This window comes from Sminthopsis crassicaudata, chromosome 2, assembly GCF_048593235.1.
Source record: "Sminthopsis crassicaudata isolate SCR6 chromosome 2, ASM4859323v1, whole genome shotgun sequence".
Lineage (NCBI taxonomy): Eukaryota > Metazoa > Chordata > Mammalia > Dasyuromorphia > Dasyuridae > Sminthopsis > Sminthopsis crassicaudata.
The window spans coordinates 544,582,020-544,608,724 of NC_133618.1; the positions used below are offsets into that span (position 1 = coordinate 544,582,020).

A 26,705-nucleotide genomic window follows, 5' to 3' on the forward strand; every position below is an offset into this window, starting at 1 on the left:
GAAACAACAAATGTGATCCTTACTGTGATAATAAGAAAGTTTAGTGATTGGTTTTCAGTTATCATAAAGTTTTTATCTTTTAATCCTTATTCTCTCACCCCCATATTTGATCAGTGATCAATCCTATTATTTCTACATTCTTAACATCTTTTGTATATGTCCTTTTCTTTCTTATCACTTTTCTATCACTATCCTAGTTCAAACCTTCATCACTTCATGCATAAGTTTTTAAAATATCCTTCTGACAACTCTCCCTATTTCAAATCTCTCCCCACTCTGGTCCATCTTCCACTTTAGCTGTCATATTGATCTTCATAAAGCACAGATCTGACTTCATGATTTTCTTACCTTTTGGATGAAATAAAAAATCCTTAGGCTTTTCAAGTCCTTTATAATCTGATCCCTTCCTTTTTTTTTTTTTTTTTTTTTTAAATCTTGTTAATACATTATAGTCCTTTACATATTCTGTAATCCATTGATACTGGCCTCCCTTGCTCTTCCTTGTGTAAGATACTCCATTTTGTGACCAAGCATTTTCATTTGTTGTCTCCTATGTCTGAAACTCTCTCCTCATTTTTTCCTCCTAGCTTCTGTGGCATCCTGCAAGTCTTTTCCTTCAAAATCCATCTTCTGTAAGAATCTTTTCCAAGTCTTGATTAATTTTAGTGACTTTTTTCTGAGATTATCTGAAGTTTTTTGCATATGTATAATTTTGTATATGATTGTTTGCATATTGTCTCTTCCTTTATAGGGTGGATCCTTGAGAATATGTACTGTCCTTTACCTTTCTTTTTTCTTTTTTTCTTTTTTTTTTTTATCTCTAGCACTTAGCACAGTGCCTGGCTTATATAAAAGTTAGGTGACCAGCTGGATAGAGGAATAGAAAGAGGAGATATTTCAAAAATGATTTTAGTTCACAAAATTCATTATTTCCTTCCTGCAATAATCAGTGATCGTCTATGTTATGTGCCTTCTATGTTCAATTGTTTTAGGTGCTGGAAGATACATAAAGAAGAATGTAACAGCCCTAAGTAGGTGAATTATCTAGTCAGAAGAAGCCAAAATAAAAATTAGAATTTAAAAGCATAAGGAAAATTTAAAATGTTATGCTATTACATGAGAGATCATTTTCAGTTAGCATAGTTAACTGAATATAGTTAAGGAATGCTTCTTTGTTTCTTAACTGTGTTTTCTTCTACTGTGTTTTCTTAACACTTAATAAGACTTTTTTGTGCTCTCTTGTGAAAGAGAATATGTGTTGTGTTTGTTTCCTCTCCTTCTTTCCTGTCAGTCGACAAGCATTTCTAAGCACTTACCATGTGCCTAGCACCATGCTAAGTTCTCATATACAAAGACAAAGAGTTTCTTATGATTTGAATATTATTTTTGTGAAGCAGTCTACAACTTAGTAGAAAGAATATAGACTTTGCATAAAATTATTGGTAGATGTTGATTACATTTCTGTGTCATAAATAGGGACAATAAATTGGTTGAATTCCATTATAGACATGTTTCTTCATATGACAACTGTACTAAAACATGTAATAAAAAAATTGTACTTCTAAGGTATAGAGACAGCATCATAGAGTAACATCAGGGTAGTAAAAGCATTAGATTTTGGAATCAAAGCTCAATTTGGTCAGGTCTTAGCCTGGATAACTCAGTAACTGTGTGATTTGGGGAAAGATTTAGGAAAATGTAATCTTAAGGGAAATTTTTTTTTTGTCTTTAAAAGCTGGTACATTGTAGACATTTAATAAAAATTTGTTAAATTCCTATGAAGCCACTTAACCTTTCTGAAGCTTGATAAAATGGGAATAATAATAATGATAATATGACATAACCAACATAGGGTTTCTGTGAGGAAGCAGATTGCAGATCTTAAAATGCTATGTAAGTGACAATTACTGTTATTTAGGATTGATTTGCCTCTTAATTCAGTTTGCCTGATTATTCTAAGCTGACCAATATTTGGAAATTAATTTCATTTTAATTAACATTAATTAAATGCTTTAGGAATTGCTTTTGCTTTTGTTAAATTCAAAGAACTGGAGCTAGACAAAAATAAAACTGTTTCTGATCTTGAGGACCTTATTTTCATTTTGCTGATTTGATTATTCATTGTGTTCTAAAAGTACTTCTTATTCTATTTAGTTTGAGATTGTGTTTCTTTATCATTTCATAATTATACTTTGCTAATCATAATTTTGGTAACTTTTCAGTATCTGACATTTCCCATCAAGATGTTTTTGATCTGAAAGTCACTGCAAAACTGAATGCATTTAATATCTTTGTCTGTGATCAGAAGTGTAATATTGCAGATATTAAAGTACAAGGCAAGTAATTACACAGTCATATTACTTTGATCTGTCATAGTCTTCTAGTTTTAAAAATGTATGTAGCTACTTTTATTTTGAAATATGTTGCCTTTTACTTTGCTTCTAAGTTAACAGTATTGTGGATGTGTTGTGAGCAATTAATGAATTAAAAAAAATAAAATAAAAAATTATATTATACCTTGTATTTTCAGATAGATTTTATTTAGGGACAAGTAATATGAGAACTTTTTCTTAGTTTTTTAAATATATTTTACATAAGGTAGTGAAATTATTCTTACATGTTCTAGTTAAATGTTTTAAGACTGACAAATATGATTTTCAAAAAAATTTTCGATTGTATTTTATTTTTCCAAATACATGTAAAGATAGATTTCAACGTTCATATTTGTAAAACTTTGTATTCCAAATTTTCTTCCTCCTTCTCTTGCCTCTTTTCTCCCCAAGGTAGCATGCAATTTGATATAGGTTAAATATATGCAATTCTTTCTAAAATATTTCCATATTTGTCATGTTGTGCAAGAAAAGCCAAACCAAAAGGGGAAAAACATGAGAAAAAAAGAAAGGAAGGAAGAAACAAACAAATAAAAGTGAAAGTACTATTCTTCCATCCCTGATTCCATAGTTCTCTCTATGGATGTGGATGACATTTTCCATCCCATGTCTATTGCAATTGCCTTAAATCACTGCATTGTTGAAAAGAACCAAGTCCATCACATTGATCATCACATAATCTTGTTACTATATACAATATTTTCTTTGTTCTACTCACTGCACTTAGCATCAGTTCATGTAAGTTGTAGTAACAGTGCAGGATTAAAGGGTATGCTCATTTTGATAGCCCTTTGGATATAGTTTCATATTGCTCTCCAGAATGGCTGGATCAGTTCATAACTCCACCACCAATGCATTAGTGTCCCAGTTTCCCCACATCCCTCCAACTTTTACCATTATCTTTTCTGGTCGTCTTAGTCAATCTGAGAGGTATTAAATGGTGAACTTCATAGTTGTCTTAATTTGTATTTTTGTAATCAATAATGATTTAGAGCAGACAAATACAATTTAAAACAACAATTTATGCTAATTTTATAACTTAAAAATTGTCAGGTAGTGGTCATGAAGTCATCTTCCTTTCCTTTTTGAGACATCTTGAATTGAAGCAGAAATATATTGAGTACAAAGCACACCTTTTGAAGTTGTATGCTTTTTATTTTGTTAATGTGTCCCAAGAATCTGAAAGGATTTCTAAACCTTACTAGAAATCATCATATTATAATATATATATATATTCACAAATATAACCATTCACATGTATTATTTGTGTTGAGCAGTTTAAGAGATAGGTAGCTTGTTAATAAATATTGGGAGGACTGATGTTCTGCTTCATAAATGTGAAACCTATTAGTTGGTTTACAGTTTGTGAAGACGGTTATATTTTTCATATATGTTTTTTCTTACTCTGTCCAGGAAGTTGTAGGGCATCTTAATAAAAATTCTTTTTCAGAGACATGTCTGATGCTATCTATGGCATGGACTTTGGTGCAGAATCAGAGAAAAGAAGTATGTTTTCAGAGAAAATAAGCTAAAGGAAATATCTTGATTAAAATATCTGGGAGTTTATAACTTGTATATTATAGTCTAATAAATATTTGAATGTCTGGCAAGTATAACAATTTTCTGAAGCAATCACATACTTAGGATCTTTTTGGATATTTAAATTAAGTCTTAAGAGTATGGTTGTCTTTTGTCATTTGGTGGCTTTTAATCTTTAATTTACCACTGTGCTTTAAAGGCTTTAGTGTTGTTTTTAATTCAGATAGTATACTTACCTTTATATATTATGAAATTTTCTGGTTTTGGATAAGGAGTTTTAATTTTTTAAGAGTATGATGGCAGAAAATGTTTTTTTTAAAATTAATTTTATAATTATAACTTTTTTTTTGACAGTACATATGCATAGATATTTTTTTTTTAAACAACATTATCCCTTGTATTCCCTTCTGTTCCAAATTTTCCCCTCCTTCCCTCCATCCCCTTCCCTAGATGGCAGGCATTCCCATACATATTAAATATCTTACAGTATATCCTAGGTACAATATATATGTGCAGAACTGAATTTTGTTGTTGTTGTTGCAAAGGAAGAATTGTATTCGGAAGGTAAAAATAATCTGGGAAGAAAAACAAAACAAAACAAAAAATGCTCACAGTTTATACTCATTTCCCAGTGTTCCTTTTCTGGGTGTAGCTGATTCATAATGGCAGAAAATGTTAATGGCTATATAAAGTTTTTTTTTTTTTTATAGGGTCATAGGTCTGAGTTTATGCTTAGTAAAGGCCTTCAAATCTCTCTCATTTGGTCTTTTTTGTTTTATAGATAAAGACTACAAGGCACAGGATAGTTAAGTGATTTGACCAGAGTGAGGCAGAATTACAGAGGCAGGATTTTAATGGAGACCCTTGAACTTTGATACCACTATGCCTCTTCATATAAGAAAATAGAATTTTAATATTGGACTGGCAGATGTTTAGTATTCATCTTAATGGAACTTTCAAAGAAATTTTTGTTTTCAGTTGGAAGTAATTTAAAATTATGAAGTCAGTCATAAAAGCCATTTAGCAAGTTTTTGCCAGAGTTATGTTTAGTTTTTATTAAATATTAGCCACCTCCTTAAGGCTAGTGTTAAACATTGATTCTTGATTATGTGTAATAGATCAATTAATCAATAAACATTTATTAAGTTCCTTATGTGCTAGCACTGTTGTTAGCGCTGGAAATACAAAAAAAGGCAAAGAAATTCCTGTCCTCTAAGAACTTATAATTTAATGGAACAAACCCGTACCACATTATTAATCTGATTTTTTTCAACATTCTAGTAATACTTACTAACACATTTCACATATCTATTTAAGATGTTTTTTTTTAATTCGAAGGTACTTTTTCATCTTAGTGGTAATAATATTTGTAATTATTATTAAAGTTTGTTCATTTGAAAAAAATCATTCTCCCAACACAGGGAATTATTTTTATTGATCTTTATCTTAACAATATACTACTTCACTTAAACTATTGTTAGATTTATTTTGTGTTGGATTTGAAAGAGAACATTGTTTTTAACAGGAATGGATGCATCTGTTTCTGTGCAATCAAAGAAGACAGAAGTTTTTGCCAGGCTCCGAGATATCATAGTTACAAATGCTGATCCAGTATCCATTCACAAAAAGGTGATTAAAAAAAAAAAAATATATATATATATATATATAAATTTCAAAATTAAAATTTGTTTTTTTTGTAATTTGGATTAAGGAAACAACTTGATAAGAAACAATTTATTTATTTATTTTTTTAATTTTATAATTATAACATTTTTTGACAGTATATATGTATAGGTAATTTTTTACATTATCCCTTGTACTCCCTTCTGTTCTGAATTTTTCCCCTCCTTCCCTCCACCCCCTCCCCTAGATGGCAGGCATTCCCATACATATTAAATATGTTATAGTATATCCTACGTACAATATATATGTGCAGAATCGAATTTTGTTGTTGTTGTTGTTGTTGTCGTTGTTGTTGTTGTTGTTGTTGCAAAGGAAGAATTAGATTCGAAAGGTAAAATAACCTGGGGAGAAAAACAAAAACAAAAAAAATGCTAACAGTTTACACTCATTTCCCAGTGTTCCTTTTCTGGGTGTAGCTAATTCTGTCCATCATTGATCAATTGGAATTGGATTAGCTCTTCTCTATGTTGAAGAGAGCCACGTCCATCAGAATATATCCTCACATAGTATTGTTGTTGAAGTGTATAATGATCTCCTAGTTCTGCTCACTTCACTCAGCATCAGTTGATGTAAGTCTCTCCAACCCTCTCTGTATTCCTCCTGCTGGTCATTTCTTACAGAACAATAATATTCCATGATATTCATATACCATAATTTACCCAACCATTCTCCAATTGATAGGCATCCATTCATTTTCCAGTTTCTAGCCACGACAAAAAGGGCTGCCACAAACATTTTAGCACATACAGGTCCCTTTCCCTTCTTTAGTATTTCCTTGGGATATAAGCCCAATAGTGGCACTGCTGGATCAAAGGGTATGCACATTTTGATAACTTTTTGGGCATAATTCCAGATTGCTCTGCAGAATGGTTGGATTCTTTCACAACTCCACCAACAATGCATCAGTGTCCCAGTTTTCCCACAGCCCCTCCAACATTCATCATTATTTGTTCCTATCATCTTAGCCAATCTGACAGGTGTGTAGTGGCATCTCAGAGTTGTCTTAATTTGCATTTCTCTGATCAATAGTTATTTGGAACACTTTTTCATATGAATGGAAATAGTTTCAATTTCATCATCTAAAATTGTCTGTTCATATCCTTTGACCATTTATCAATTGGAGAATGGCTTGATTTCTAATAAATTAGAGTCAATTCTCTGTATATTTTGGAGATGAGGTCTTTATCAGAACCTTTAACTGTAAAAATGTATTCCCAATCTGTTATTTCCATTCTAATCTTGTTTGTATTAGTTTTGTTTGTACAAAAGCTTTTTAATTTGATGTAATCAAAATTTTCTGTTTTGTGATCAATAATGATCTCTAGTTCTCCTTTGGTCACAAATTCCTTCCTCCTCCACAAGTCTGAGAGGTAAACTATCCTATGTTCCTCTAATTTATTTATGATCTCGTTCTTTATGCCTAAATCATGGACCATTTTGATCTTATCTTAGTATGTGCTGTTAAGTGTGGGTCCATTCTTAGTTTCTGCCATACTAATTTCTAGTTTTCTCAGCAGTTTTTGTCAAATAATGAATTCTTATCCCAAGATTTGGGATCTTTGGGTTTGTCAAACACTAGATTGCTATTTTTATTCACTATTTTGTCCTGTGAACCTAACCTATTCCACTGATCAACTAGTCTATTTCTTAGCCAATATCAAATGGTTTTGGTGACTGTTGCTTTATAATACAGTTCTAGATCAGGTACAGCTAGACCACCTTCATTTGATTTTCTTTTCATTATTTCCCTTGAAATTCTCGATCTTTTGTTCTTCCATGAATTTTGTTGTTATTTTTTCTAGGTCATTAAAATAGTTTCTTGGGAGTCTGATTAGTATAGCATTAAATAAATAGATTAGTTTAGGGAGTATTGTCATCTTGATTATATTCGCTCAGCCTATCCAAGAGCACTGAATGTCTTTCCAATTATTTAAATCTGATTTTATTTTTGTGGCAAGTGTTTTGTAATTTTGCTCATATAATTCCTGACTTTCCTTTGGTAGATATATTCCCAAGTATTTTATACTGTTGACAGTTATTTTGAATGGAATTTCTCTTTGTATCTCTTGCTATTGGATTGTGTTGGTAATGTATAAAAATGCTGAGGATTTATGTGGATTTATTTTGTATCCTGCAACTTTGCTAACGTTCTGAATTATTTCTAATAGCTTTTTAGCAGAGTATTTGGGGTTCTCTAAGTATACCATCATGTCATCTGCAAAGAGTGATAGTTTGATTTCCTCATTACCTACTCTAATTCCTTGAATCTCTTTCTCGGCTCTTATTGCCGAGGTTAGAGTTTCTAGTACTATATTGAATAGTAATGGTGATAGTGGGCAACCTTGTTTCATTCCTGATCTTACTGGGAAAGATTCCAGTTTATTGCCATTACATATGATGTTTACTGACAGTTTTAAATATATGCTCCTTATCATTTTAAGGAATAGTTCATTTATTCCTATACTCTCAAGTGTTTTTAGTAGGAATGGATGTTGGATTTTATCAAATGCTTTTTCTGCATCTATTGAGACGATCATATGGTTTTTGTTAATTTGGTTATTGATATAGTCGATTATGCTAATAGTTTTCCTAATATTGAACCAGCCCTGCATTCCTGGTATAAATCCCACTTGGTCATAGTGTATTATCCTGGGGATGATTTTCTGAATTCTTTTTGTTAATATCTTATTTAAGATTTTAGCATCAATATTCATTAGGGAGATTGGTCTATAATTTTCTTTCTCAGTTTTCAGCCTATGTGGTTTAGGTATCAGTACCATGTCTGTGCCATAAAAGGAATTTGGTAGGACTCCTTCCATCCCTATTTTTTCAAATAGTTTATATAGCATTGGAGTTAGTTGTTCTTTAAATGTTTGGTAGAATTCACATGTAAATCCATCTGGTCCTGGGGATTTTTTCTTAGGGAGTTGGTTAATAGCTTGTTCTATTTCTTTTTCTGAAATGGGACTATTTAGACTATTTACTTCTTCCTCTGTTAATCTGGGAAAACTATATTTTTGAAGGCATTCTTCCATTTCACTTAAGTTATCAAATTTATTGGCATAAAGTTGAGCAAAGTAGCTCTAATTAGTAGTTCTAATTTCCTCTTCATTAGTGATGAGTTGTCCCTTTTCATTTTCAAGACTAACAATTTGCTTTTCCTCTTTCCTTTTTTTAATCAGATTTACTAAATGTTTGTCTATTTTGTTGGTTTTTTTCATAGAACCAACTCTTAGTTTTATTAATTAATTCAATAGTTTTTTTTTTTTTTTACTTTCAATTTTATTAATCTCACCTTTTATTTTTAGAATTTCAAGTTTTGTGTTTGGGGGTTTTTAATTTGTTCCTTTTCTAGCATTTTTAGTTATAAGCCCAATTCGTTGACCTTCTCTTTCTCTATTTTATGCAAGTAGGCCTCTAGAGATATGAAACTTCCCCTTATTTCTGCTTTGGCTGTATCCCATACATTTTGGTATGATGTCTCATTATTGTCATTTTCTTGGGTGAAGTTATTAATTATGTCTATGATTTGCTGTTTTACCCAATCATTCTTTAGTATAAGATTATTTAGTTTCCAATTATTTTTTGGTCTATTTTCCCCTAGCTTTTTGTTGAATGTAATTTTCATTGCATTGTGGTCTGAAAAGGATCCATTTACTATTTCTGCCGATAAGAAACAATTTATGAAAACAACTTTAACCAGATAAATCACAATTTTATTTTTAAAAAGTCTGGGCAGCTAGATGGAACAGTGAATAGAGTTAGGGAGAATAATCCTGCTGAGTTCAGATTACTAACTGCATGATCCTGGGCAAACCGCGTAACATTGTTTGCCTCAGTTTCTTGTAATGTAACTTGTAAAATGACCTGGAAGAGGAAATGGCAAACCACTCCAGTATCTTTATCAAGAAAACCCCAGTTAGGATCATGAAGAGTCAGACAGACTGAAAAATGACCAAGCAACAACAAAATGTTAAGAATGTTAACAATCTGCTTATCTTCATCATTGCAGATGAAGAATCCAAGGCTTAGGGCAGTTAAATGAATTGAGGCCCTTGTATGTTAAGAGTTAATACTTTCTCCCACAGTACTGCCACTGCCTTCCCTCATGTAATAAATTAAATTCTTAACAGCAGATTGGCTTATGCTCAGTTTTCAGACTAATGTAACATGTAGCAAAGTATGTGTGTGGATGTGTATCTCCCACATGACACTATTTTTTCTCTTTTCTCTATTTTTATTAATAACATGATTAAAAATAAAATGTTAGTTATCTCATTTTTTTTTATCTTCTTCTGATTTATAAAATTTGCCATTACAAGAAAGTCTTACTCCTATTAGAAAAATAAAGCTCACAAGACTAAACTGGTATAATAACAAAATATACTTTCAGGCTGTCTCTATAGTAGGAGATGAAGTCTTCAGGTTCCAAATGATTCTTTATCCAGATGCCACAGAGGGAAAAGCCTATACTGATATGTCTAAAGTAGATGGTAAATTAAGTCTTAAAGTGGGCTGCATTCAAATTGTTTATCTTCATAAATTCTTCATGTCACTTCTGGTAAGTTTCTTTTCAATTCACATTGTTTTGGGGGGAATATCCATATAATTTTTATGAATGTGTTTGAATGTAGGTAGTCAAAAATGTCCCATATTTAACATTGTTAAGCTCCACTTATGAAGTATACAAGCTATCAGTGCCTCAAGCATCTCTATAAGAAAATAAGTTGTTGAACTTGCTTCATTTTATATTGGAAGAGGGAGTTTGCTCATTTGGAGCTTCTTATAAACATGAAACCTCAGTTCTGGTCTAAACAAAGAGACAGATGTCTAAAAGTCTTTCCTTGCCATATAGCATTTATTAACAGATGATACATATTAGAATTAGTGCATTGGTATTCTAATTTTGGTTCATGAATTTCTGTAAAAGCTTTTAAAATTTTTCATATAACTTTTAGGGGTATTCTATTTAGTTTCTAAGAATTGCCTCTTATATCCTTAAAGATATCTCCTTTATTTTTCATTGAAATTTAAGTAACACGAACATATGAAATTTTCTTAAATCCTATTTTAAATCCTGTCCTAGTTTCAAATTCATTGAATGCTGATGAGCTGCCTATTTTGGGTAAGGCATTTTAACAGCCAATTATTTGTTTAGTTGCATATTAAAAATGAAAAGTGTTCAATGACAGCAATTCCCATTTTCTAGAATCACATTTCATTGATTCAGGATAGATAGCTGTTGTCCAGACCCATGGTTTTATAGATATAAGGAACTTCTGATCAACTCCTTTGACCATTATATATCATCACCTGCCTCACCAGCAACTTAAGATATGAGGAGGGACAGCCTCATGTATCTGCTTAAAAAATCTTTAATTATGAACTGCTAGAGCCACTTTTTCTGAGGAGGCTTCATTTCCTTCACTATTCAAAAAATCACTAAATCATTCAGGTGACACTCCTGATGTTTTGGGCTTTTTTTGTTGTTGTTGTTGTTCTTCATATTATACACATTGCTCATTTCCTCAGTCTTTGTATAATACACATTTCATTGTTTAATTTCTTCCAACAGAATTTTCTCAACAATTTCCAAAAAGCTAAAGAGGCCGTGAGCACTGCCACAGCCCAGGCTGCAGAGAAGGCTGCTTCCAGTATGAAAGATTTTGCTCAAAAGAGTTTCCGGCTTTCTGTGGACATCAACCTGAAAGCACCAGTTATTATTATCCCACAGTCTTCAGTATCTTCCAATGCTGTTTTAGCAGATCTAGGTTTAATAAGAGTTGAAAATAAATTCAACTTGGTCCCTGTGGAACCGTGTTCTCTTCCTCCAGTTGTTGACAAAATGAATATACAACTCACTCAGCTGAAGTTATCAAGGTATAAATACACTTTTCTTGAATGTATTTGAATTATGTGTTATTTGGTGAAATGTAATTTTGAATTTTATTTGGATAAGATATTTATCTTTCTTTTTTTGTCTTAACCACAGAAGTATTTGGTGTGCTTCGGTAATTTTCTTGTCATTATTTTTTGTCAAATTAATTATATTCCTCAAACATTTATTATATACTGTACTGATTGGTGCTGTGGGAGATATAAAGACACATAAGACTTGCTTATTGGGCAAACAAGAGCCAGAATGTGAATGTTTTTCGTTTAATCCCAAATATACTTCTTCCACAGTGACTGATGCAAATTAATGAGCTTTCTTCCCAGGACATATTTGCTTATTTTAGCTCTTCAAGCAACTGAACATTCCACAAAATTGATCTCAACAATCTTAGTATAATTTAAAGAAATCTAATCTTAGGTTAATTTTGTTATTTTTATACAGCTTTTGATGTATTTACCTATGGTGATAGTTTAAATTTTTGTTTCCAATCATTTTAAATTAAGAATATATTATGGAAATGGTTCAAATATTGCTGAAACCTTTTTTTTAATTTTTTAGTTCTATGGAATATAATAAACATTTTTGTTTGGAGAGAGAGACAAAGTAAGGAGGAGGCTCAGTTAAAATAAAAATGTGGTGTCAATCATTACTGCTATACCATAGTCAATAGCTATGGCATATCCTTGAATAACTTAGGGGTCATCTCTGTTCCACACTATAGCAAGCAAGCAGTAGATCATAATCACAAATAAATATTATAATGTAGCATTACTTACTGTACATGACAAGTCTTTAAGATTTGATATGTATTTCCTCCTAGTTCGATGATATTTGGAATAGACTGTGGATTAGCTTTCTCTTTTCTTTCAGCTTTAGCAGTTTTTTTCTACAGTGATAGAATCTTTTCTCGCTATTGCATCTTTTTACTATTAGCTTTTTCAAGTTATATACTTATACAAGGATGTTAGAACACCTACTACCCATACTTAGAATATTTATGGTTGGGGAATCTAAATTAGTGTTAATATGGTTGTCTGTTGAAAAATAAGGGTAATCAACTTGTAGAGTCAAAAAACTTCTTAAAGAAAACTCTTTCCATGTGATGAAAAGTTCTAGTCTATAAGAATACAAATATTAATTTCTGTTCGTGAACAAATAATAGTGAAACTTTTTAAATGTAACCAATTTCATGTAGCTTTTTATATTTCTAAATTTTTTTTCTCTTATCAGAATTATTTTGCAGGTTGGATCTTCAATACCTGACATTGAAATTTTACAACCAGTGAATATGTGTTGGTCCATCCAACGAAACTTAGCAGCAGAGTGGTATACAGAAATTCCAGGGATGAAAATAAAAGGAAATCTGAAACCAATGCAGGTGAGTATGAAGAAAAATATTATAGAAATCAGCATAATACAGTTTTGTGTTTATCATTATGACATATCTCATAGTAACATATATTCAAAGTGGTGATATCTGAAAAAAGACAATAAATTAATTGTAAATGGTGCCATATTTGTAAACATGTCTCTGTCTCCCCCCCTCCTTACAACATATTTAGGTATTATAATTAAAAAAACAAAGAAGTCTTCTTTGAATACTATTAGATTATTTTGAAAATATCATTTATAATGCCCTTTGTTTATTGCTGAACCTATATTCCTTTTTCATGTGTAAATAACTGATGATTTAATAACTCTGTGAATGAAAGATTAATTATTTTATAATTTTGTGATTCTAAATATTTTTTACATGTAACTTGTTGGTGTTTTTAGATTTCCCTTAGTGAAGAAGATTTAACCATCCTAATGAAAATCTTAATGGAAAATCTTGGAGAGGGAGCTTTACAGCCAACTTCTATACAACCAGTTTCTCCAGAGGGTTCAAGCGTAAAAAAAAGAAAATCTCAGGATGATTCGGATCATGTGAGAGGTAAAAATTAAAGATTTTTGCTAATCTTAATGGGGGAAATTTTAAAAATTATATTTAAAAATAATTTGGCAGCATTGTTTTTAATTAATTGTTGCAATTTTAGGTGCAATATATTTAGTTACCTAGAATAGAAAAAAAAAAATTGTACAAATACAGGAAGAAAGAAAAATCTTAGTCGCATATACTTAGATAATGAACTAAAAATAACCAAGAAATGTGGAAGAAAATAACACTTCATTTATCTGGTGTCTTGGGGAAAATAAGCCATTTTCTCAGATAATTAATGCTTATTATTATAAAATAATGCAACATTTTTATGGGCATCTTTCTAAATTATATTATAGTTTTATGCAGAGTATAGTTGAACTCTTTTTATGTTTCAAGAATTCCTGGCAAGATGGTATTATAGATAGTTGCTGACCATGAATTCAGCAAGATATGGATTCAGATCTTTCCTTTTATATCTAATAACTTTGTCACTTAGCTTCTGGGATTCTCGGTTTATTTATTAAGTTAGTTGCACTAAATGGACTCTTAGGCTCCCTCCAACTCTGAATTTGTGATACTGTGAATGCTCTTTACATGTTTTCTTGCTTCTGCCTTCCATCCATATCCACTTTCTAAGTATGGGTATCTCCAAGGCTCTTCTCTCTCCACAGCCTCTAACTTTACCAGGCAGGTGCCTCACATATTTGTTTGTCCAGCCCTCCTCTCTCTCCTGAACTTCTGTCTCATATCATTAATTGTCTGTTAGATTTTTCAAATTAGAAATCCTGCAAATATCTCAAGTTCAACAACTCTTGAATAAAACTTACTATGTTTTCATTTATATTCATGCACTCTGTTCCTGCCTCTGTACCTTTCTAGTGACCTTCCCACAGGCCTCAGATGTACTCTCTCTCTTCACTGCTGCCTCAGAATTCCTCTCTTCCCCCAGGGTACAGCTCAAGTACCACTTTTTACATTACATCTTTTCGTCTCTTCCTTCGCTCCTCAGTTGTTAGTGCTCTCTATGCTAAATTGTTCTGTGTATTTTTTTGTCTGTTTATTTACTTGTATTTCTTCTGTTTATATGTTTTTTGAATAAATGAATACAGTTTCCAAAGGTTCTTAGTAAAATTTTATGTTTTTAAAGCTATATATACTGGTCTCCTCAATTAAAATGTAAGCTCCTTGAATAGGGTTTCATTTTTGTATTTGTTGCTTTAACTCCTAACATAATTCATGTAATACAGTAAGTACTTAATATAATTGAAAGATCTCCAGGGAAAGTAGTTCCATGATTTTGTTTGATAATTTCTGCTGTATAACAATTTTTCTTTACATTTAATGTCTCAGCACTGGAAATTATTACTTTCTTTTGGTCTGCTTAGATATTGCCAAGTAAAGAGATGGCCAATTTAGCTGGATTACAGCATTTAGCAGGGGGAATAATGTAATATAGAAGGAGGCTGGAAAGGCAGGTTGAGACCACATGGTGAAGGGCTCTAAATTCCAGAAAAAAAGTTAACAGTGTATTTTAGAAGTAATACTGGAATTTAGGAAGTAGGGGAGTACCATGGTCCTATTTGTCTTTGCAGAAAATCACTTTGGCTGTAGTGTGGAGGATGAATTGGCTTGGGAAGAGACTTGAGATAGAGAAATCATTAAGGCCATTGTAGTAATCCAACTCGGAAATGATGACAGCTTAAACTGTTTGGTGGATATGTGAACAGAGAGAAAGAGTCAGGTGTAAGAGATGTTGACAAGATTTGGCAACTCATTATATATATATATATATATATATATATATATATATATATATATATATATATATATGTGTGATGTGAAGGAGAGGTAGGAATTAAAGAAAGGGCTAGAATTACACTAGAATTACAGGCTTGATAGCCAGAAAGAATGGTAGTACTTGTGACAGACACAGGAATGTTTGGCTAGAAGAGTAGAAAGATAAGATGCAGCTTGCAATGAATAACTAATAGAGGTATATTGATAAAAGTGGTAGGGAAAGTAAATGTAAAACTGTTTTGAGTTGGATGAAGACTTCTTGGTAACTATAAATACGTGTGTGTGTGTGTGTGTGTGTGTGTGTGTGTGTGTGTGTGTGTGTGTGTGTGTAGATAGAAACAGATTTAGTTGTGGTTCTACCTAAAGATTAGAAAATAAGTTAGGTGATCTCTTGAAGTCTTTAAATTCCATGTATGTATGTGAAAATGTAGTACAAAATCCTAACAGTCCTTTTATAATGGTAGTACATTCTACTTTCAAATAAAATCTACAAAGTAGTTTATAATCCCCTAAAGAGAGAAAAAAACTGCTTTTTACAGAGATATTAAAAGACTTGGTCAAGATCAACAGAAGTTGTATTTTTGCCCTTTATAGCAAGTGACAGATTTTGTCAGTGTCATTTTGCTGTTAGGTTAATTTGGAAAAGATCCTCTTTTCCATCAAATCTTTTAACATGTAGTAGATCTTTGAAAAATATTCTAGTAATGGAAGTTGTCATTAGATTTTTCTGTGTTTGTAAATAAAAAATTGCTAAAAAATATTTTCAGGTTCAGACTTTGATACTTCTGAACAAGACATGAAAACTCTGAAGCCTTCTGACATTCAAAATGTTACTCTTCAATTTGATTTCCACTTTGAGTCTCTTTCACTTGTCCTCTACAACAATGATATAAATCAGGTAATGTAGTAAATTTCTACAATAGGAAATGCAGCTGAACAAAGTAGAATATACGTTTATTCATAAAAAAGATTCTAACTTTGTGAAACTAAGGTGATTTCTAACATATTTTTGGAATAATTGTGCCTCATATATAAAAAGCACATAGATATTTCTTGAATAAATGAATGAATGAATAGCATTGTGAATATTAAAAAAATACTTTCTTTGATAAAGGCCTTATTCTCAAATAAATTTTACATTCCCTAATTGATAAATGGTCAAGGGGATATGAACAGGCAGTTTTTAGTGAACAGTTGTTTGATATTGTGTTGAGTTGTCAAGCCAATTAAATGTTTAATTCTGTGATTCTGTGATATTATTTAATTACCAATCAGTTTTATTATCTTTTTCTTCAAAAATGTGCCATAGGGTTCCACACTTTCATTTCACAGTGACCATTTACGTCTTGGTGAATTCAGGCTCCATCTTATGACTTCAGCAGGAGAGATGTTTAATGATGGTTCATTAAATATCTACCTTAAACTGCAGACATGTACACTTGATGATCTTAGAGAAGGTGTTGAAAAAGCTACATCAAGGTTTGTTAATGCTATGTTTTGGATGAATTACATATTTGAGATTTTAAAATGTACTTAAATTTTCAATAATTAAAATTTTTAGTGTTTTCTTATTTGAGACATTATTTGGCTGAGCTTCACATAATCATATTTTTCATCACAACTAGGAAACAGTACCCCTGATATTAGGGACTTGGATCATTTTCTTTTAAAGAAAATTGCAATGATACAAAAAGACATTAAGACTTAGGAATGGAAATAAAAATAATATTGAAATAATTATCAGGGTGGAAGAAGATCCTTTGGTAAACTAGGTACAGTATTGAAGATTAGAACAATTTTTTTTCACTAGTCTGAGGAGCTCCTTGGCAAGGAAACTTTTTCTACCAATGTAAGTTGGCCCTTTCTCTATTCTATGTTCTCAGAGAATTTCCTTAGTTATTGAGAGATTAAGTGACTTGATGGGACCACATAGCCAGTATGTGTCAGAGATCAAAATTGAATTTGGATTTTCTTGGCTTTAATGCTGAATGCTTCTTTTGATAAACTTTTGCTAAATTTTTTATATCAAAACTAGCCTATTTTCCTTAAAATTTTAGAGGTTGTATTCCTTTGCTTAATTTTTTTTGAGAAACATCTTTTATAGTCTCTACTTTCAGTAATATATAATAGCAATGAGAATTTCAAACAAACTTAAAAAGAACCTTTATTTTAATAACATTCTTAAGCTTTCCCTTAGTTTATAACTGAACAGTTATGTTATAATAAGTACCTATAGAGAAAAATAAATAATAACCTGTTTAATTTTGAAATTAATCAAACACATCTTGTACATATGTTTTGTCTATATTTAATGAAAAACTTTGGATTTAACTAACTTTTTAGAAGTAACTTTTAAAACTTTTAACCTTTCCTCTCTTCTTTCCTGGGTGGGGGATTTTTGCTGAATGCAATATTAGACTTTTTTTTTTTTTTTGACATGTTGGTTAGTTTTGTTGATCTGTTTTTCTCCTTTTTTCTTCTTTATTATAAAAAGATGGCTCTCTTTGAAAGGGAACAGGAAAGGGTGCAATGAGAAATGTAGACAATGTAAAAACAAAAGATTTTATTTTTAAAATAAAAGCCTGTTTTTTAAAAAGTAAATTTGATTAGTTATATTGATGTTTATTATTGTTTATAATGGGCAGCTAGGAGGTAAAATAGATAAATTGCCAGACCTGGAGTCAGGAAGACTCATTGTTCTGAATTCAAATCCTGGCTCAGACATTTACTAGCTGTGTGAACCTTGGCAAATCATTTTACCATATTCACCTCAGTTTCCTCATCTGTAACATGAATTGGAGAAGAGAATGGTGGAATCTTTGCCAAGAAAACCCCAAATAAGGTCATAAAGAATCAGACATAGAAAAATGACTGAACTGAATTGTTTATGATAAATAATTTTTAAAGAAAATAAAAAGTAGATTTTAGCATCATCCTTAGTCTGAAAGTTTTATGCTATTTTACATTTGTAATGAGCCTTACTTAATGTTCTCTTCTTTTATTAGTGACATGTTTTTTGTTCTAATCAAAATATTAAAATGACCAGTTGTCCATATAAACATTTAGTAAATATTTGTTGAATTGCATCAAATTAAATTGATTTGTCCTTCAGGTTGTAAAGGAAGGTGACAAGATCTAAACCTTAAGGAAAATTTTGTTCCTTAAAGTAAGATAAAGGGATTTCAATCTTTTAATGTTAATAGGACTAGATTGATGTATTCTTTAAAATGACTGATTTTCTCCCACAGATACTGATTTGTTAACTTATTACATTGTACTTAATATTTTATATAATTGCTTAATAACATAGCTCACACTATAGTTATTGCAGTCTATATGTTGCTTAGTTATTTAACTACCTTCCAGTTTATGCTGATCTGAACCTAATTTTGACAAGTTGAAGGAGAGGTAAAAAATTAGTCATTTAGAAATATGCTAAAATATTTAATCTTAATACTTTTCAGAATGATTGACAAGAAGAATGGTCAAGATAAAAATTCAATGATTGATATAAATTACAAGCAAGACATAAATGGAAGTCAAATAGATGCTGTTCTTGACAAGCTGTTTATATGTGCCAGTGTGGAATTTCTAATGACTGTGGCAGATTTTTTTATCAAAGCTATTCCCCAAAGTTCAACACCTTCAACTGAAAAAACCACACAGATTTCATTAAGACAAACTACTTCAGCAAAAACCAAACCAGAGAGAGGTTGGTATGACTTCTTTTATCAGAAAAAAAGGAAAATTATGGACAAACAGATTAGACTTTAAAATGTGAGCATATAATTTAAAAAAAAATTTACTAATTAGAAACTCGTTAATAGAATTGTATATTAGAAAGGGAAAGATTTGTGTGACAAGTCTTAGGCGTTAGTAGGCCTCAGTTTCCTGTGTAAAATAAAAGGATCAGGTTAGACTATTTCCAAAGCCCTTGCTCTGGATATCTACAGCTGTGGTTTTAGAGTTTTGTTATATCTCAAGAAAATAATAAACTTTTAAAGTTATCCACCCAGGTAATTAATTTTTCCAGATAAACTGTTTCTCCAAGCCTAGTCATTTCTTTAAATAGCCCCCAAAACATTAAAGTCTAGAAAACTATCATCTATAGTTTATATATTTTTCTTGCAAATTTTGTGTATAGAACAATAAGACATAAAAAAATGATTGAACTGAAATGTTTATTATAAATAATTTTTTTAAAAATAAAAAGTATATTTTAGCATTATCTTTTGTCAGAAAGTATTATATACCATTTACATTTGCCATGAGTCTTACCTAATGCTCTCTTCTTTTATTGATGACATGTCTTTTGTTCTGATCAAAATGTTAAATGTCTGCCCACTAGTCCAATTGTTCATAACAAACATTTAATAAATATTTGTTGAATTGCACCAAATTAAAATTACTTGGAAAAGTAAAATTAAACAACTACCAACTAACAATATCAATGAAAAATTTTCTTTGTGTGCCTTGTTCTTTTATTCCCGAATGTTTGAACAGACCAATAACTATGTGAAGAACTTGAAAGGAAGGTTTTTTGGTGTATTTAATCTTTCTCTAAATAATAGGTAACTTTGTGATACTCTTATCTACTTAGCAACATTATTGTTATGGGATTCTGTTAGTGTTTTTATGTCTTAAGCATTATTTCTTCCTGTCTTTTTTTTTTTCCTTAGAAAGTTCTGGAAGGCCAAATATGACTATAAAGGCAAAGATAACAGATCCAGAAGTGGTATTTGTGGCCAGTTTGGCAAAGGCTGATGCCCCTGCTCTTACAGCATCATTTAAGTGTGATTTTTGTTTATCATCTTCCAAAGTTGAGCAGAAGATGGTAGCATCTGTGAAAGACCTTAAAATGTTAGCCTGCCCTTTTCTCAGTAAAAAAGGAGCAAAAAATGTTACTACGGTAAGAATCACTGCTGATTATAATTTTCTGGCTAGGTAACTGCAGAAATGAGTAATTAAAATGATCAGATATAGTTAATTGTTATGTTCAATTAAAATTGAGCTTTAGCATGAATCAGCATATTTTTTTTAAGAGTATAAATTTAAAGACTAGGAAAACTTTTTTTTTTTTTTTTTTTTTTTTACTAATACTTGGCATAATTTATGACAGATGCCATATTCCACTAAAAGTTTATTTTGTATCACTCTGGAAAATATGACTTTTACTAGTCATAATTTTTGCTCTCCTTTTTTGATTCTACTTATTTGACATGCTTAATATATAACTATTTGAAAAGAGAATTCTAAAATTGTGATGTTAAAACTAATAATTTTTTGATGTGTAAATTGACGTGTGAAAAGGAATATAGTCCTTAGTTTAGCAACTCTGAATTTTAGATAACATAAGTCTAGAAAGAATAATTTTTTCTTATTGAGACAGCAAATGATTGCTTTTTAACCACTGAATTGATAGCATAAGTAAAAATTGTTTATGTTGTTTTTCCTTATTTGACTACATTATTAACTTATAAGCTTTTCCTGTAGTATATTATAATCAAGTTTAATTAATGTCTTTCGTATATTTTTGTCAATTTTGAAAAATTGAAAACATATTCCAAAGAGATTTTTGTTAAATTAATGTTTAATAGCCTGCAAATTTTATGTTTAGCTGCTCTAATAAAGATTTTGAGGTGTGTTAAAATTATAACAAGAAGGAATGTACATTTTGGGGTCTGTGAAAGAGGAGGTTGGTTGATACACCTGTCATGGACCAAGGATTTTGTGTAAATTAATATAGTAGAAGACTTTTAAATCTGTGCTGGTATAAATTTTAAAGGTTTTAAAATGTATTCTGTGAATAAGAAGTACTTAAGTACTTAAATAATTTTAAAAATAAGAATTCTGTTTCTTTTGCTTTAGGTTTTACAGCCTTGCTCTTTACTTATGGAAAAACGTGAGCATGTTTCTGGAGAACAAAATATAGAACTCTTAGTTGAAGAATTTATAATTAAGGTTAGTATTGGTGAAAATTAAGTTTTCCTATATAGAGATTGTAGATTCCTAAAGATTAGAAACTACATGCTTTGTTTTTTATCTGATGCAAAATCTAACACATAGATACCTGATAAATATTTGTTCAATTGAACTAAATTATTTTTCCAAATTATAAAATACTCGATTATTTTTCCCTTTAAAGATTATGATATCATTTCTTCAGAAAATTGGTACATTTAAGATTTTTGTGTGTGGTAATGGTTGGGAGTAGGCTTACACATTTATTTGTGGTTGTCTGCCTCTATGAAGATGTAGTAAATTGAACACTTATTGTATGAAATATATTCATATAGTATGTGAGAATGAGACAGTTCCTGTCCTAAAACAGTTTTCATTATGATTCTGAATGAGCTGATGGATAATTGAGACCCAGCATCCACAGAAGTATATTAAGGAAGGGATTATCAGCTCACTGAGGGCAGGAATTTTGTCTTATTTATTTTTGTATCTCCTTTAGGGCCTTAGTGCAAAATAAAGTAGAATATAAGTATTTTAAGAGGTCCAAAGCACTTTAGTGTATGTCAGAAATGAGGGGAATGTCCTGTATAATTGGAAAATTAAAAAAAAAATTTCTCAGAGGATACTTAATTTGAACTTGGTCTGGAATATGCAGTAGGATTTCAATGGACAGATTGTGAGAGGTTGCTTCCTAGCTTGGGAAGAGAAACAGAGAGAGAGCAAAATCCTCCCCACCAAAAACAAAAAAAACCCCAACCCCAATATGTTTAGATTTAGCAAGTAGGCCAATTTGTTCAAGATACATATATATATTGTTCAAATATATATATATATATATATATTGTTCAAATATATATATATATATATATATTTGAGATATATACAAGATACATTTTGAGAAGGGGAATAATGTGATTAGTCTTCTTAAGGTATAGTTCTAATTAGACAGTATTCAGGAAACTAGAGAATCTGAAAGAAGAAAAAGTCATTATTTTGGAAGTTGACATTAGGAATAAGACAATGAATCCTTGAAGTTCAGTGAAAAAGATGAGATATTATGGGGGATTTGGCAAATGATTGAATGGGAAATGGGGATGTCATCCACTAGATGCTGGAATAGGAGGGAGGATTTGAACTGAGCTTTAAAAGTCAGATAAGATTTGTTTAGGTATAATAGAGTAAAGAACTTCAAAGTCAAAGGTGTAGAAATTGGCTGGCTCAAATCATGTTTGGCATATAAGAATATCCACTACTTTCCCTGGAATGAAAGGCTTTTAACGGGGAATAATTTTAAGACTAGGTTTTTGACACTAAAGGAGAACAAATGAAGATATTTTAATTGGGAAAGGAAATATTCCATGATTATAGTGCTGTTTTTAAAGTATTAATCTTGTGGTAGTGTTTAAAATTATTTTGAAAAGATGGTAAAGTTTTGCAAAGTACAGATGTGAGAATTAAAATATGAATCAGAGTAGGGATGGAAAAGACAGGACTGGGTCTTTTTTGTATAAAATATAACTTTCTAGCTTTTGTTTTTAATTTCACATAAAATTTGAGAATTTTAAGTTTTTGACTAAGAAATTATTTTTCTTATGCTGTTGTCATATGGGACAGCTTTTAATTTATTGTGCTTTTTTTTTTTTTTTTTTTTAAGGTTTCACCAATAATTCTCAATACTGTAATGACAATCATGGCTGCTATGTCACGAAAGAAAAAAGAGGATGATTCAAAAAGTACATCAAGCAGTACTGAAAACCTCTGGGCCATCAAGTCTATTGATGACTGTAATGCTTGGTTTCTTGGAGTTGACACAGCAACAGAAATAACAGAAACCTTCAAAGATTTTGAACATCTACCAATAAAGGAGAATTTTATTATGATTGTGAAATCTGTTCAAGTCACCTTTGAATGTGGCTTGGGACATCGAACTATACCATTATTATTGATAGAATCTACATTTTCAGGAACTTTTAAAAATTGGTCTTCTCTGATGGCTGCTACTGCTGACATGACACTTGAGGTAATACCAATGTCTTTTCACCTTCTAGTAGTACAACCAAAATTCTAATGTTAATGTTTTCTTTGGCAGTTCTTCCTTTATGAATCTCTAATAAATTCAGTGTTATTCAGTGCAATTTATAGTGATGTTTATTGTTTCATTTTCTAAAACAGATTGTTTTTAGAAATGAGCCAGTTAGTACAAGAACAAACTAGAAGAAAAAGGGATCAATGTTCCCAAATTGGGTATATTTGTACAATGATGTAAATAATTTTAAATGACTTGATATGTTCTGTTGACCTGTAGGATTTTTTTATCCTTGCTACAGAAGTTGATACTGAAATATTTTTCTTGTTTGAAATTAAATCCCTTTTTCCACCCCCCCCAGATTCACTATTATAATGAAATACATGCTGTCTGGGAACCTTTGATTGAGAGAGTAGAAGGAAACAGACAATGGAATTTGAAGCTTGAAGTAAGAAATCATAACTGTATTTTTTATCCTAATCTTTAAAAAGTCTGAGTGTGTTGTTCATTATAGTCTACTGTGGGGAATATATTCTATTATCACTTAAAAACACTTAAGGAAATTTTAAAAACTAATAACAGATACTTTTTTTATTGCTGTGATTGTAAACTATTGCAATATTAATTTATTTTCATAATATGTTTTTGTGAGGCAGCATATCTTTAAAAATTTTATATTGAAATTGGCTTTCAGAGGATGAAATTTAACCTTCACTAAAGAAAGAATAATATTATACCTGACTCTCTTGGTTACTGAATAGCTATGAATAATTGTGAACTACTTTATTCGCATTTAAATTTTCTTTGATAACAAACTGCTGGAAAAGGAAGACTAAGGGAAAATTTATTGTTTCATTTATGTATAGGTGTAACTGATAAAAATATAAGAAAAGTAGAAATATAATCCATATTAGCACATTCTTGAAAAAATAATTTTGGTCCTCTGAGTTAACCTTGCCTATTAGATTGCTCATCAAGATTTTATTACCAATTAATCAGGTAACACTAAGGAAAATAGCTGTACTCCAGAGTGTTTAAAGAGAAGTTGTTTATCTGATTTTATAGCCTTGGTGCTTCTATGACACACCTATGAAAGGTTTTCTTTTTTATTGACTGAATGATAAAAGAAGGCTGATTTGTACGTATGCAAAAATAAAATATTTGTATTTATATCAGAGTGAAAATTCTTTTAATTTATGAAATTGGTTGTTATTATTTATATTTTCCCTTTCAGTTAAAGAATAATCCAGTCCAGGATAAAAGCTTAATGCCAGGTGATGATTTTATTTTTCTTCCTGAACCACAAACAGCAATTCATATTTCTTCAAAAGATACAATGAACATAACAATATCTAAATGCTGTCTCACAGTTTTCAACAACTTATCAAAGGTATACCTATTTGTTTAAAATAGAATAATTTGAAAAGTATGAATACATAAAAAATTGTCATATTTTCCCTTAGTTAAATTAGCTTTTGTTGTTGAATATTATAAGAATGTATGTATTTTTTATGTTGTTCAGACTTGTACTAAAATTAATTTTTTTTTAATTTCAGGCTTTTTCAGAGGGAACTGCATCTACTTTTGATTATTCTTTAAAAGATAGGGCTCCTTTCACAGTCAAGAATGCAATAGGTGTTCCTATTAAGGTGCAGCCTAATTCTAATCTCCAAGTAATGGGCTCAACTGTAAAAAGTGATATTTATGATGTTGACATTGATCAGATTTTGGAATTGGAGTATTCCACTTCAGAACCTTTGCATCGAGGGAAACTATCTGTATTGAGTCGTCAAGAAAGTTCTCTCTTCACTCTGACTTTTGGTATATTATATTTATTCTATTGCAAAGTTTTCTTCTGTTTTAATTAATATAAATAGATGATAGCTAAATTGTCACATTAACGAGAGTTTTGTTTTTGTTTTTGTTTTGGTCTTTCTTGTTCTAGCCTTTAAGATTCTTTGAAATTGCAATCAATTCTTTAGTTTACTTCAATCTCTTAACTTTGCTTTCTTATACTTGAAAAAGTTTAAAATTAGATCCCAGTAGTAATTTTTGTTTGTAGAATCAAATTTTAGCAGATGTTAGAATAAGTTATCATATCTAAGCACAACTTACTGGCATCACCTCAAAATAGTGAAACCAATAGATAATGGGAAAGGAATACCAAAATGTATCGCACTTTACTGTCATGGAATGTAATAAAATGTTTCTTCTTTCAAGATAGGCAGTAGGGGATAGAGCCTTGGACTTGGTGTTAGGAGGACCTAGGTTTAATTTCTACCCCAGACATATAATAACTTTTGTGATTCTGGACAAATCTGAGTCTCTGAACCTTTCTGAATCTCAGTTTTTTCATCTGTTAAAATATTGATAATATTTTTTTATTTCATGAAATTATGACTATCAAATATGCTAAGGTTGAAAAGTACTTTAAAAATATTAAATCACTCTAAATGTGAGCTATTATTAAAATCAAATGGTTAAAATGTTCTTCTTTGATCTTTTTGTAAAATCAAGAGCTATATCTAACATTTTGAGGATTATAACATAATGAATAAGGAATAGAGGATTATTAAGTAGCCATGAATTAACTAATCTTTATCTACTTTATGGGTTCTAGAAACATACTTGATGAAGTAGATTTCTTGAGAAATTTAACTTCTTGAGAAATTTAACTTCTTGAGATTTAATTTTACTCCTTTACTCAAATTTTGATCAGTTTTGATTTGCCTTTTTTTTTTTGGTTGCCATGTTACTTAGTAAATCTTAATTATTTATATTAGTGCCTTACGGATACACAGAAATAGCAAATATTCCCATTACACGACCTGGACGAAGATTATATAATGTACGGAATCCCTGTGTTAATTTTTCTGACTCAGCTTTGGTACAGATTGATGCAACAGAAGGGAATAAAGTGATTACCCTTCGGTCTTCTTTGCAGGTGAGAGACTTTAAAGTGATTTTTCCTCATTCCAATTTGCTAGTGCTTTTCTTTTGTAACTGTGTTGTATTTTTCTGCATATATTTATTCTGTATATACTAATACCTATGCATGATATATCCTTTAATAGGATGTAAGCTTCTTGAGATTAAAGTTTGCTTCATATTTTTCATTGTATCATCAGCACCTAGCATAGTACTGGATCTACAATAGGCATTTAATAAATGTTTGTGGATTAATTGATTAGTCTGCTTCTTTAACTTGACATTAGTTTTTTTCTTTTTATTAAATATTTATGACAAACAACATGGAAAGCTTCATTAAGTCATTATTTTTTTAGGCAGGCATTTTGAAGCAATTTTTATTCTCTAAGGAAGCTTGCTTTTCTGTTGGTTTTTTATTTAAAATAACTGTTAATTAAGGCCATTTTGTTTCTCTTATATTTTAGAATTTAATGATTTCTTATATACAATAAGATAACTGAGTAGTATTTTTAGTGGAGGTTGATATACAAGTAATAGTATAGAATTTAATTTTTTTTGTATTCA

The 26,705-nt window shown here is 30.5% G+C and overlaps 1 protein-coding gene across 7 annotated transcripts in view; it reads left to right on the plus strand.

The window, feature by feature from the left end:
• VPS13C (vacuolar protein sorting 13 homolog C) overlaps positions 1–26,705 on the plus strand; it is a 164,335-nt gene that overhangs the window by 82,267 nt on the left and 55,363 nt on the right. For all 7 annotated transcript variants that reach the window (XR_012486976.1, XM_074294924.1, XM_074294925.1 and 4 more), the window contains 16 exons: positions 2,223–2,336; positions 5,455–5,558; positions 10,006–10,173; positions 11,188–11,492; positions 12,739–12,886; positions 13,285–13,441; positions 15,994–16,124; positions 16,536–16,705; positions 18,691–18,938; positions 19,906–20,135; positions 21,095–21,187; positions 22,842–23,207; positions 23,575–23,661; positions 24,448–24,603; positions 24,770–25,034; positions 25,997–26,157. Coding sequence is in view for 6 of the 7 variants with exons in the window: in XM_074294924.1 (XP_074151025.1) it covers positions 2,223–2,336; positions 5,455–5,558; positions 10,006–10,173; positions 11,188–11,492; positions 12,739–12,886; positions 13,285–13,441; positions 15,994–16,124; positions 16,536–16,705; positions 18,691–18,938; positions 19,906–20,135; positions 21,095–21,187; positions 22,842–23,207; positions 23,575–23,661; positions 24,448–24,603; positions 24,770–25,034; positions 25,997–26,157 (2,903 nt within the window). In the remaining variant the exon portion in view is untranslated. The remainder of the gene's footprint in view (positions 1–2,222; positions 2,337–5,454; positions 5,559–10,005; positions 10,174–11,187; positions 11,493–12,738; positions 12,887–13,284; positions 13,442–15,993; positions 16,125–16,535; positions 16,706–18,690; positions 18,939–19,905; positions 20,136–21,094; positions 21,188–22,841; positions 23,208–23,574; positions 23,662–24,447; positions 24,604–24,769; positions 25,035–25,996; positions 26,158–26,705) is intronic.